The sequence below is a fragment of the Oenanthe melanoleuca genome, chromosome 1 (assembly GCF_029582105.1).
Source record: "Oenanthe melanoleuca isolate GR-GAL-2019-014 chromosome 1, OMel1.0, whole genome shotgun sequence".
NCBI classification, from domain to species: domain Eukaryota; kingdom Metazoa; phylum Chordata; class Aves; order Passeriformes; family Muscicapidae; genus Oenanthe; species Oenanthe melanoleuca.
This window is the reverse complement of record NC_079333.1, coordinates 37,129,482-37,142,929: the sequence shown is the minus strand read 5'-3', so window position 1 is coordinate 37,142,929 and position 13,448 is coordinate 37,129,482. Positions and strand designations below refer to the sequence as shown.

General features: G+C 45.5%; 1 protein-coding gene across 2 annotated transcripts in view; it reads left to right on the top strand.

The window, feature by feature from the left end:
• MTMR2 (myotubularin related protein 2) overlaps positions 1 to 12,244 on the top strand; it is a 63,177-nt gene extending 50,933 nt beyond the window's left edge. For both annotated transcript variants that reach the window (XM_056484507.1, XM_056484515.1), the window contains exons 8-15: positions 141 to 290; positions 1,089 to 1,277; positions 3,281 to 3,466; positions 4,324 to 4,530; positions 6,069 to 6,161; positions 7,470 to 7,583; positions 8,977 to 9,153; positions 10,081 to 12,244. In XM_056484507.1, coding sequence (XP_056340482.1) covers positions 141 to 290; positions 1,089 to 1,277; positions 3,281 to 3,466; positions 4,324 to 4,530; positions 6,069 to 6,161; positions 7,470 to 7,583; positions 8,977 to 9,153; positions 10,081 to 10,242 — 1,278 coding nt within the window. In that variant the 3' untranslated portion in view covers positions 10,243 to 12,244. The remainder of the gene's footprint in view (positions 1 to 140; positions 291 to 1,088; positions 1,278 to 3,280; positions 3,467 to 4,323; positions 4,531 to 6,068; positions 6,162 to 7,469; positions 7,584 to 8,976; positions 9,154 to 10,080) is intronic.
• The last annotated feature ends 1,204 nt before the right edge of the window (positions 12,245 to 13,448 follow it).

Here is a 13,448-nt window from a genome sequence, read left to right as displayed (position 1 = left end):
GTTACCAAGATAATGCATTCCCAGGTGCCAGCCCTAAATGTCCTTCATTAACAAAAGTTGCCTTGAACTTCAGGTCTGGGGATTTGTCTGTGCTGAGGTCTCAGAGCAACTCATTTGCTAACCTGCAGTTTCCTCTCTAGGGAATTCCCAATGAAAGCTGGAGGCTGACCAAGATTAATGAGCGCTATGAGCTGTGTGATACATACCCTGCCATTCTAGCTGTGCCTGTAAACATTCCCGACGAGGAATTAAGGAGAGTGGCATCCTTCAGATCCAGAGGACGTATACCAGTGAGTGGGACAGAAGCCACTTTGATGTGGTTTTGTTACACATACCTTTGGGCAATAAGTTATACCAAGATCAGGCTGGGTGGATTCCAGGGAGCAAGTAAATGTTCAGTGGATAATAAAAGTGACAACATGTTTGAGGACATAGAAAACAACAGTATCTGCTGAAACTACTGTTGTGAAAGAGATGTAGACTAAACCAAAACTAGAAGATAAGATAATTTAGCACAGCTCAGACCAAGTCTCAGTTCAGTTCCTGAATGGGAAACACAAGGCAGCCCTGCTTGGCTGTTTACAATTGTCTGGGACAATTTTCAGGACAGGGAAATACACAGTGATAGTCTTGATGAGAGCACTTATTTAATGAAATTAAGACAAAGCACTTTTGTTATGATGATTATTTCAGAGGTAACTGAAAAGTTACTCCTCAAGTTTATAGAGGTTTACTCTTCAAGTCTGTAGAAAATTCAGTTTGTTCCTAAAGTCCTTAACTTTTACATGGTGTAACATAAAGCAAGACATAGCCCATGTACTGACACAACAGCCAGAAAAGCAGTCTGCTTCATATTTAAAAGTCAGACTTAAAAATTTGATCACCTTTTGTTTGTTCAAACTTTGGGAATGCCACCAGAATGAATAAAGACAGAGGAGTTCTTTCTTTCATTCAGTTGTGATTTAATAGAATCCAGCCTTCTGGAACCCACTGATATAGTATCCCAGAGCAAGCTATTACTGGTAATTCACTTCATTGGTTTAATGAATCCAATTTTTCCTATATTTATTTCCCATTTGTTTCTGAAGGTCTTGTCATGGATTCACCCAGAAAGTCAAGCAACAATCACTCGCTGTAGCCAGCCCATGGTGGGAGTGAGTGGCAAGCGGAGCAAGGAGGATGAAAAGTACCTTCAAGCCATCATGGATTCTAATGCCCAGTCCCATAAAATCTTCATATTTGATGCAAGGCCTAGCGTGAATGCTGTAGCAAATAAGGTTGGGTACTTTCTCCTCTGTCTAAAACTGGGAATGTAATAATTTAAAGCACATTTCCCACCACCATTTCATGCTATTCTTAAGGATCACAAAAAGGTTTTCCACTGCAGAAGTCTGCATGCAATGATCTGTTTCTCTAGATAGACTTTTATACCTGCACTGGTATCTGTAAGGTATCAGTATGACTGCTAACAATCCTTTGTATTAATTTACAATGAAAAATGACATTGGAGAGGTGGAAAAAATTGAAGTAGTACTGCGGTCAGACTCTATCACTCTGGACATTGTGTATCACCATTTTTCAATTCACATGGTTGAAAGACTGCTTCCACTAACAGGGCTCAGAGCCCTGTCCAACCTGACCTTGAACGTTTTCAAGAATGAGGCATCTACCACTGTTCTGGAAAAACTGCTCCAGTGTTTTACCACCCTTATTGTGAAGAATTTTGTCTTTATGTCTAGTCTGAATCTACCCTCTATTACTTTCAAGCCATTACCCCTTGTCCTATTACAACAGGCCCACTAAAACACCTGTCCCCATCTTTCTTATAAGCCTCCTTTAAGTACTGGAAGGCTGCTGTAAGTTCTCTCCAGGGACTTCCCTTCTCAGCCCTTCCTCATAGGGGAGGTGCTCCAGACCTCTGATCATCTTTGTGGATTTGATCCAACAGGTCCCTGTCTTTCCTGTGCTGGGACCACGGAGCTGATGCAGCACTGCAGGTGGGGTCTCAGCAGAGCAGAGCAGAGGGGCAGAATCCCCTCCCTCCCCTGCTGGCCACACTGCTTTGGATGCATCCCAGGGCACATTTGGCTTTCTGGGCTGTGAGTGCTCACTGGCAGCTCATGATGAGCTTTTAATCCACCCACACCCCCAACTCCTCAGCAGGGCTGCTCTGATCAGTTCATCCCCCTGTGCTGATACAAGGGGTTGCCCCAGCCCAGGTGCAGCACTGGCACCCAGTCTTGTTAAACCTCATGGGGTTCCCATGGACCCACTTCCTGAGCTTGTCCAGATCCCTCTGGATGGCATCCCATCCTTCAGGAGTGTCAGCTGTACCCCTCAGCTTGGTGTCATCTGCACACCTGATGGGGGTGTCCTTGATCCTTCTGTTTGTGTCACTGATGAAGATATTGAATAGCACTAGTCCCAATACAGACTCCTCAGGGACACCACTTGTCACTGCCTGGGCATTGAGCAATTGTCCCCTACCCTCTGGCTGTGACTGTCCAACTTCTCATCCATCAAACTGTCTGCCCACCATCTCCAATCTGGAGAGAAGGATGTTGTGGTGAACTGTGCAAAGGCTTTGCAGAAGTCCAGGTAGATGATGCCCATAGCCCTTCCCTTCTCTGCTGCTGTAGTCTCTCCATCACAGAAGGCATAGCATAGAAGGTGAAGCTGTGCTGGCTATCCTGAATAACCTCCCTGTCCTCCATGTGCCCTAGCACATCTTCTAGAAAGATCTGTTCCATGATCCTGCCAGGCATAGAGGTGAGGATGACAGGGCAGTAGTTCCCAGGGTCCATCATTGCACCCTTCTAAAAATTGTATTCCATGCCATCACTTTAGGCTTTGTTTTAATGGTGGAGCTGTTTTGTTGCAGTAAAGATTTTTTTTTTAATCTGCCTTTCCCACTACTTAGGAAAGGCAATTAGTGTGTGGGTTATCCTCCTCTGTAATAGTATGGTAAATTTTTAAATGATAGATTGGCGAATGTAATGAGTTAACAGCTTGAATGGGGATAAATTATAATTACATAGGAAAAGAAGGCTTGTAATGTGATATTCTTTTGGTAAAAATTATAGCATTCATTGGGTATTGCAGAAAAGAGTGCCTGTACATGTTTGCTCCCAGCTGTAAGATAAAGCCAATGGTTTTTGCCTGCTTTAGATAGCCCAGCCACTATGGTATTTTGTCAGCTAGTATTTACTCAGGACAAATGACTGAGATAAACTACAAAATGGTTTTGCCTAATGATTTGTATGTGAATTTTGTTCTTCAGGCTAAAGGAGGGGGCTATGAGAGCGAGGATGCCTATCAGAATGCAGAACTAGTGTTCCTGGATATTCACAATATTCATGTTATGAGAGAGTCGCTGAGAAAACTGAAAGAAATTGTGTATCCCAATATCGAGGAGACTCATTGGCTGTCTAATTTAGAGTCAACTCACTGGCTGGAGCATATCAAGGTATGCATGTCTGCATCCACTGCATGTGGCTGAGCAACCACAAGTCCTTACCAGTCTGGGAAAGATATCCAGAGCTAACCCCAGGATTTTCAATTTCTTGCAAATTTAAAGACTTAGAATTTGTTTTCCTTTTATAAGCAATTAAAACCATAGTTTCTTGGAGTGAGGAATCTTAAGAAGATGAGAAGAGGGACGAGAGGGGGGGCTAAAATACTGAAAGATGGTGTTTTGGAAGTGAAGAATGTTCCTGGGTGGTGTGTAACTGTGAAAGCTCTGCTTAGAACTCAGGAGTCACAGAGTTTCCAAGTTTTTGGGTCAGCTCCTTGACATCCTGGTATTATTGCCTGGTCCCGACAAGCAAATGCTGGGAGTTTGGGCCCTCAGCCTTTCTGGATCCAAGCAGAGTCAGAATAAGGAGGCAAAATGTTTTGGCTTCTCCAGATGCTGGTTTTCAAAAATGATTTGAAAATAATTTTCTAAAAATACCCAGCTTACATTGTTGCTCTGCTGATGCAGACGGGGCAGATCTGCTCCTGAGGCAGCTGCAAGGTGATGGCCACTCCTATCAGACACAAAACGCTCCTGCATTTAAATTTTGACTTGTCCAAGGACTGAGCTTTGTGCAAGGGCTCTTCTAGGATTGTGCCTACACTACAGTTTAGATGTGTCATTGTCTTGCTGGAACAGAAAATGTGTTTACCAGTTTGCTGTCCTAGTTATAAAGTAGTTGGAACTGATTCACCATTCTCCTTGAGGCAAGCAGAGCCCTTGGTTTGTCCTGTGCTGTCACTAGCCATTTTTCATTTCTAGTTTCTGTTCCAAAGAGATTTTGTAATTTGTTTTTTCCCTTGTCCTAGCTCATTCTTGCTGGAGCCCTTCGGATTGCTGACAAAGTGGAATCGGGGAAGACGTCCGTGGTTGTGCACTGCAGTGACGGCTGGGACCGGACAGCCCAGCTCACCTCTCTGGCCCTGCTCATGCTGGATGGCTACTACAGAACCATCAGGGGCTTTGAGGTGCTCGTGGAGAAGGAGTGGCTGAGCTTCGGCCACAGGTTTCAGCTGGTGAGTCACTGGCCCGTGGGAGGCACTGAACTGAAAGTTACTGTCCCTCTTGAAGGATTTCAGAGGAGTTTAACATTTCCTATGAGAAGTTTCCTGGGTGAACTCACAGAGAGGTGAATGCTGGTGTTATTTTTTTCTACCTATAATTCAATTCATCTCTTAACCTCCTTGGGACTGTATTGGTCAGATGTAAGGAACAGGTAGTATTTAAATGTCTCAGATATCTGACTGATAATGTCATATTCCCATGCTTAGGCTTAAACTAGCAATGTGCTTTGGGTTCAGCATTGGTATTTCTGCTGGGAGCTGGCAGAGACCACTGGAGTATTTTTTGTCTTTGTTTCCAGTTCAGTCCATTTTCTTTGGTATTGAAGAGGTTGGGGAATTTGTTTATAGCCTTGACCTCACATTTTCTTCAGGCATGCTTTATTTTTGGAGAGGCTTCTAATTATTTAGGTGAAAGAGCAGCAGTTTGAGCCTGGAACAAGAGTAGTTTGTGGCTGTGCCCTTGCAGTTGGCAGAGAGGCAGCTTTGTGGGTTGTGACACACAGTTTGTTATGGTTTGCACTGATGGGAATTGAGAGAGCCTTTCAGTAGTATCCTTTCAGTCTTTGTTCCTGTTGTGTTTTGCTCATAGCTGTTCTCTACTGGTTGTTAATTTTGCAAGGGCTAGAGCAAGGTCTGTGGACAGCACTTGCAGCGGTGGGTTGCACTGTCAAATGCTTTGAGGAAAGTGGGGAAACTGAGGCACTAAAGCGATTTTGGTTCTGCTGCAGCAAAACTTGCTGCCTGGTATTTGAATAACGAGTGCTTTAGCTTCTTCACTGTCTAGACAAGGAAGATACTGACAGCAACTTCCTTTGATGAGGAGAGAACAGTATTAGGGATCTCTGTTACTTACATGCTCTTGTTCTATCTTTGTGCAGTACTTGGGGCTCCCGGCTAATATATAATCATTAATGTACTCTGCTAGTTCTGCAGAGCTGTGCTCACATGTGCTGGCCACACAGCAGGGCCAGGGCTGGAGGCCTGCTGCTGGGAACACTGTCACTGCTGCCTGTCTGGAGGTGGCAGGAGATGGGCTGGGCTGGTGTTTGTACAGCTCTTGGAAGCGGCGAGGTGTTGCTGACGGTTATCGCTGCATGCCGTGCCTGTAGGTAGAGTTTGCATCTAGCCCCCTCTACTACTGAAGTAGCCAGGACAACAGCTGCAACTGAAGCAAAAAGCATTCTCATTTTTTTTTCCTTCTGAACTTTAGCTATTAACTGAAATCAGTGCCAGCATAGCATCTGGAGCCTCTACTCAAACAACTCTTGTTTTAACTTAGTATGGAAATATCCCCATAAAGAATTCTCACTTCAAAGACAAAGAGAGTAGCTGTCCTGTACTCCTTTACCCACTGATATGGACAAAGGAATATCAGGAGCCATTTGAAGTTTTTTAAAGCTGTTGGTAAAGGTTTAGGTGACTGAGAGCAGACCCCAGCAGTTCCCCCATGAAGCCCTGTGTGGCTCATGTTCTTTGTCCTGCTGTTTCAGAGAGTTGGCCACGGGGACAAGAATCACGCGGATGCGGATCGCTCTCCCGTCTTCCTGCAGTTCATTGACTGTGTCTGGCAAATGACAAGACAGGTAAACTGCACAGAGCCAGTGCACCCAGACATGGCACAGTGTCTTCACACAGAAATGGCTTACAGTGTGCAGGCTCTCCTTCCTGGGCTGGTACTCTTGCTTTGATTCTGGCAGCCAACTTCTTGGGAGTCTGTTTAGCAAAGAGCCTGAAAGCACTTGCTAATGTAAGTCCCTAGCATGGTGAGTGCAACTGATCCCTGTTGCTTCTGCTCAAGCTGAACCTGTAACATGCTCCATTTTAACTTCTTCTGAAGGCAAATGTACTGCTCCAAATTCATAATGTGAGGTACAGAGCTGAGTGCCTCACTTCAGACCAGGTGTGGCAGAGGTACAGTCCAGGAGAGGTTGTCTGGGAGGTTTTTCCCCAGGCCCGTGGTTCCTGTGGAACCTGAAAGGTTTTTTGTATCTTCTGTGACACAAAAGTCAGCTATGGTCAGGCAGTTCACTGGAAAAAAAGCTAGTCTCACCCTGGATTAAACCAGGAGAAATGGAAGAGAAGGATGGCACTACATGTGACACTGTACCACATCCATGCAGAGGGAAGAGAGGCTTTACCATCATCAAAAGTCACCTTCATTGTGGTCCCCTTGGATTGCTCCTGCAGCTGGGCATCCTGACCTGCAGCAGTGAGGTCATGATGTCTCAACTGGGGCAGCCTGGGAAGAGGAGGGTGGTTGTGAGGGAGGAAGGCCTCCTGCTCTCCTCTCCATCACCCCTACATATCTGCTTTTATTCATATTGACCCTTTGTGGAGCTTCAGTAGTCCCTGTCTCAGGTCAGATTGTTTCTGCACAGAACTCAGCAACAAACATGGCCTGTGCCCCTAGACCTTTTGCTCCTGCTGACCTCTGTCACAAGGTGTCCTTGCTGTTCTCTTTGGGAAGTGCTGTGTTGGGCACCCAGGTTATTTCTGTTTGGCCCTGGGAAATTTCCACTTTTTGAATGTATTTCTTTCATGTGTGCCTTTTGTTCACAGTCTGGCTGCATGGCTTGTTGTGAGGGACAAGCATGGCAGAGCAAGCTTCAATTTGAAGCAGCACTGAGTATACATAAACACAATGCTCTAACCCCTCAGACCTCTGGCTTTTGCTCAAAATTCCTCTCTGAACATGCAAAGCAGCTTTCCAAGAGGGAAACTCTTGCTCCTGGAAGGAGCAAATATGACCCTGAATATCCAGCCAGGCAGGGAACAGGGACAGATCCAATTCTAGAAACCAAGAGACCAACTCCTTACCAAGACCACAGTGTAGGAGGAAGTTAATTTTCCTGTTTTAAAATCCCAGCCTGACTTTCTATTTCTGCTTAAAGTTTCCTACAGCATTTGAGTTCAATGAGTACTTCCTGATCACCATCCTGGACCACCTGTACAGCTGTTTGTTTGGAACCTTCCTGTGCAGCAGTGAGCAGCAGAGAGTGAAGGAGGTAAGACAGCCTCTCTCTGAGTTAAAAGCCTGTTCCTGATTGCTTTAGCTGGCCAGATGCCACTACAGAAGCAGGTTCCTCACTCAGAGGTAGTTGTAGATGTGAGTCTGGGAAATGCCAAGCCCCCTTCTCAACAGGTGGGACTTGGGGGATTTTCATCTTTGCATAAGCTGCTGTCTGTTCGAGGCTTCATGTTTCAGAACAACATCATCTCCCTTCTGGACACTCTGTCTACTTCCAGTTAGTCACTAGTGGTTGAATAGCTCCTGGTGTCTCCCAGGTAGTGGAAATGCAGTTTTGCTTTGAACTTCTGTTTACTGTAACCTTCTCTGTGGTTACTTTTTGTCATGCCTTTTTCTGAAGTGGTCCCTTTAGGTTACTTTACCTAGTGTGTGCTGTCATTCTGCATACACAGGTTACAGCAAGTAACTGGTCATTATGTGTGTTCTTGCTGTGCTTGCATCTTCCCAGGAGAGGACAACTCTCCTGCTATTATTAAGGATGTGCCTCTCTGTCCTGCCACAAGCCAGCTCTGCTCTGCAGTCTGGCCAAGATTTGTTTGCCCAGGAAGGAGTGTAGGGATGTGTACATCCAGACCCAGTCTGGAATTAGAAGGAAAACAGTGGCACTCATTCTGTCTCTTTTTCCAGATGAAGCATTCTGTCACCAAAGGCTGCAGCCTAACAGCACAGAGGTACACAAGGGCAGTGCTGTGTAATCATGTGATGTGATTACATTTGATAGAACATCAGTTAAAAATAATCATAAAAACTCGCTGCAAAATAAAAGTGGTAGCATTTTCCTATCATGAAATCTGTGTCCCTGTTTCTCTGGAGTCCACAGTGATTGAACAATTGTCATTTCCAGGGGAGAAAATCTGCATGCTGTTTGCATGTGGGTTTGGGGATTTTTTTAAAGGCTTCAGCCTAGTGAATTATTTAAACTAGAAAGTACTTCAGCACTGGTTTTAGTGGGACTATTCACAGACATCATTACTCTACTAGATCAGCCTAAGTCAAATGTTTTTTTTTCTTCCTTTGCAATTAAATACTCCAGCAAGTCCTCCAGGAGCACTTCAGAGAAGTGAAGTTTAACTAAAGCACTGGGAGTTCACATGCTGGTGTCCCCTCACTGTAGCAATGGTGATTCCTGGTCTGTGTTGACAGCTGGGTGGGTCAGAGGGGTTGTTCTGTGCCAGGGAGTGTGTGCCTGCCTGCATCCATGTGCTTTGAGTACAATAACCACATCAAAAGAACAGTTTGGGGGATTTTTTTAAGCTACAAAAAACAACCAGCTCCGTATTAATGACAGGCATATGTCTGTGCTGCTATAGTTTGTAGATAGCTGGGATTCGTATGGCAAATAAAGCCTCCTCCACCCCCTTCCCTTACAGAGCCTTCCAAAAAAGACTGTATCACTTTGGTCTTACATCAACAGCCAGCTGGAGGAGTTTACTAACCCCTTGTATGTGAGCTACTCCAACCACGTCCTGTATCCCGTGGCCAGCATGCGCCACCTCGAGCTGTGGGTCGGCTACTACATCCGCTGGAACCCCAGGATGAAGCCTCAGGTACACTCTTCCTACTCCTGCCTCCCTCTCTGCTCGTACCAATACTGCTGCTTCAGTCAAGACCTTTAGGTAATGATGCTGCCACTGCTTAAATCTGAAAACAATGCCTAAATTCTAGAGCTGCCTAGTGCAGGTGCCCAGCTGGACATCATCACCTTGTGAAATCTGCAGGAGCTGAAGGTTCTCAGCAATCTGGGAAATTTCTCACTTAGAATGTGGGGAAAGTTATCTGAATTCTCTTTACGGAAGATCTTAGAACTCTTAAAACTTCTCTGGATGTGGGGTTCTAGATAGGAATTTTGAGGCTGTATTTAAATTACTGGTGGTGGAAACCTGCTGCTTGCTTTGGCTGCCTGAGGCACAGGGATCTGATCCCAGCTAGCAGGGAAGCTGCCTTGCCCAGGCAGGCACCTCAGACAAGCAGTCTGAGCATGATCCTGAATGCTGACATCACTTTTTAGTAGGAAAGGACAAAAATTCCCAGTTGCCTCCGTGCCCACCTGCAGGTAAGTTTTGCAGATCTGCAGTTAGAGACAGGAACCCAGCAAACATGCTGCAGTACTGACTGTTAAACAGTCAGAACTATGTGAAAATATCTAGAAGAATCTGGCTGGGTTTTTTCCTCCCTAGCCCCTGAAATTATGTCCAGGCTGAGATGCCATGGCCAGTGTCCCCCAGAAATGCCAGAGATCATCTTTTGGCAATTGTCATCTTTCAAAATGCGCACAGGCTGTTTTGTTTAGCCACATGCTGCACTGTGCATGTTGGATCCAAATGAACAGCCAAGAGCCAGAGCAGCCACTCAGGTACCTGCAGGCTGGAGACTGATGACACTCATGTACCCCCTTCCCTCACAGCTGCCTGTAAGGTCAGCAGCAGTTCAGTGCTTCGGGCTCCCCCAGTGCTCAGCTACATGTTTCCTTGCAGGAACCTGTTCACAATCGCTACAAGGAGCTTCTGGCCAAGCGGGCTGAGCTGCAGAAGAAGGTGGAGGAGCTGCAGAGGGAAATCACCAACCGTTCCAGCTCCTCCTCGGAGCGAGCCGGCTCTCCCGCACAGTGCGTCGCTCCCGTACAGACAGTTGTATAATACGGACTTTTTTTGCTGACTATCTTCCCAGGACCATGGGGGGCAGCTTTTCCAAAACCTCCTGGATTTCCAGCATGGTGCCAGGGACATGCCAACCTATTTATTTATTTCTCTCCAGGGTAATTTATTAGTACTGTAGCACTAGGAAAAGCTTAAAGCAAAAACCAACACCAACAAGGCCCCCTATGCAAGTACCCTTCTCAGTGGCTAGCTTACAATACAAGCCAATTGCACTTGCCACCTGTAAGAAGCCTGGGAGCTTGTTCTTTGTTCACTGATGTGCTGGAAATCACTTGGCTTGAAAGAATCTGTGCATAAGCATGAAGCACCATGGAGGAAAAACGTCTGCTCAGAAGTTTGAAAGGCCAAACCTGACTTTGTATTGGAGCCTCAGATGCAGCTGTACCACCAAACACCCTCCTGCACAGCAGAGTGAATGAGGGCCTTTTCCAGCACACCTGGAAATAAGCAACAGCAGTGTCTGAAACAAGTCATTCCCTTCACCTCAACCTAGATCATAGGAAGCCATGTAAATGATGCCTTATTTAAAGGAAGGGCAGCTTCTCCCAATAAAACACTGCGGTAGAGGAGCAACACTACAGGACTTGATTTTGTAGGACAACGTTTACTTCCATCTCTGCAACTTTAGAATCTCACTTATGGTTTACAGTGGGTGTGCCAGAATGCAACTTAAGCACCTTTATTTCAGAGGGGGGAGCAGACTGTGGCTTCCCTGGGCTTTCCACAGCTCCTCTGGCCTCCAGTGCCTCATAGTCATCAGGGGAAAAGGTAGTGGAATACCAAGGGGCACGTCTGAACTGCTGGGATCAGCCATTATTTTGCTTGGGTAAGCATAATTAGCAATTTTAATGCTTCTGTGCAGGGTTATAGTGGTGTACTTATGGTATTTCAGCTTTCTGCTAACTAATGGAAGCAACTGTGCATCAACCAAAGACGCCTTTCTGCCTGCATTGCAACTGCTGCTTTAGGTTTTCCTGGCAGACTGAACAGCTTAGCCAGTTTATAAACCCTACCTTCTTCCTCATAGTCTGCTTCAAGAACTGGTGTCACTCTACACTCAAGCTGAAATTCAATTTTAATACAAAAATTTACTGTAGGAGATACAACACGCACTTGGTGAAACCATGACTGCCCCCTTGCTCCTCCAAACAGGTAAGCACAGGGTTACAGAGGCGTCTTAGAGCAAAGGCAGTAAATATGTGCAAGGTCTTCAGGCTGCTTCTCCACCTCTCTGCCGAGGAGAAGGGGTCCTGCTTGGTGTGGGTTCCTGTGTTGCTCTTTTAGACCATGGTCACCTGTTTAATATACCTGTCAGCTGCTTCACTCAGCTGCTATTCCACTAGAGAAGGAGGTTTGGAGGGAGTGTAAGATCAGACCCATTTCCACCTAAGAAACAGCCTTTAAAAAGCCACATTCCTTCCAAGGCAGTTAGCAGTCATTTCCTCCTGCAGTCCCGCTTCTGCCTGCTCTACTGCTGCCATCACCACGCTGTGCTCATAGAGAAATCTACAGCCACCTTCTGACAGGATGAGTAACAGCCTGCACAGCATCACCAGGTTTGTTACAGTGTGGCCTGACACCTTATGGTTCAACAGTGCAAAGAATCCACACAAAATACTTTCTAAAGACTTAGATTTGCAGGTCTGCTCTTACATACAATCACTGTATAAGATGGTTTAAAGCATTATTCTCTATTAGCAAATTGACTCTGTGTGTATATTTTGTTCCTTGATGAAGGCTGTTTGGTTTCCTTAACATTAATAAAAAATGGATAAATGGATAAAGTTCCTGTGCTCTTATTTTCAACTACGTGGTTTTCCAAAGGACTTGCAAGACATGCAGACATTAAATAAATAGCACTGCAAGTTCAGTGTGTGAAATCCAAATTTCTTTCATTCTTCTGTGGAGGGTCTTTCAAGTTGCTAATTTTGAAACTCTGAAGTCTAGAATGACAGAAAACCAAGATTCATCTTTGGACACATTTCATTTATCCGTAGAGACCAGTATTAATACAGATACAGTACTTAGCTGCTCAATAGTATAAAAACAGAATCACAGAAGGGACCTTTGAACCTCATCCAGTTCCAACCCCACTGATTAGCAGAGACACCTTCCACTAGACCAGGTTGTTCAAAGCCCCATCCAGCCTGGCCTTGAACAGTGCCAGGGGTGGGGCATCCCTACTTCTCTGGGCAATCTGTGCCAGTGTCTCACCACCCCCACAGGAAAGAATTTCTTCCTGGTAACTAATCTAAACCTTCCCTCTTTCAGTTTAAAGCCATTCCCCCTTGTCCTATCACTACATACCCTCCCCAGCTCTCTTTATAACCCTTCCTTTCAGGGGCTATGTCTCCCCACAGCCTCCTCCTTTCCAGACTAGACAATCCAACTCTCACAGAAGCTACTGTCTAATGCACTACGCAGATTTTTTTTTTTAATTGTGAAAGTATTTCGCTCAAAGTATTCTGAAATATGTTCACAATTAAAAAAAAAAAACCTTCCAGTTTCTGCACCTTACAGTGCATTGGCACAGTAACTTCAATGTAAAAGGAAGGACTCAGATTTTTCCATGTAACTTATGCCTAAATTTACTGGCATCCACCTCAGTGGATAGTCCCTGATGCTCTCAACCTGTGGGTTTAGTTCTAACTTGGGCACCTCATTCATTCACTGTAGGCAGCATGGATGGAACCTAAAATACTCCTGAGCCCTCCAGCAGTAAGGAGCTGCATGAGGAGAGCCTGAGGTCATGCTGAAGTTAACCCATCTTTGAGCAAGCTTGTCTCCAAAGGTCCTTCCCAAGCAAAATGACCAAGTGTAAGTTTTGGCTACTGATTTTTCAGGACCCCTGACATGAACTGCTCTTTAAGTGGTTGCTCCCACTATACCTGGTTAGCAGCATCTAACAGCAGCTAACACCTTATGTGCCTTCTGTGCAAGGAGACAAGCTGGGTGGATCACCTACAGGCAACAAACTCAACCCCCTTCTGCCTGTGTTGAACTGCAGAGTTCCCTGCTTGTTCAGCTACAGGCAGGGGTGGATTACTCAGACTGTAACCTTACCTCAGCTCTCATTCATCACCCTGACCAGGGAGAAGTTGCCTTGCCATGAAAAGCCCACTGGCTGTGGCACAGTGCTGCAGCAAACACACAACTAATAGAGAGGAAGTGCAGCTTTCCCACAA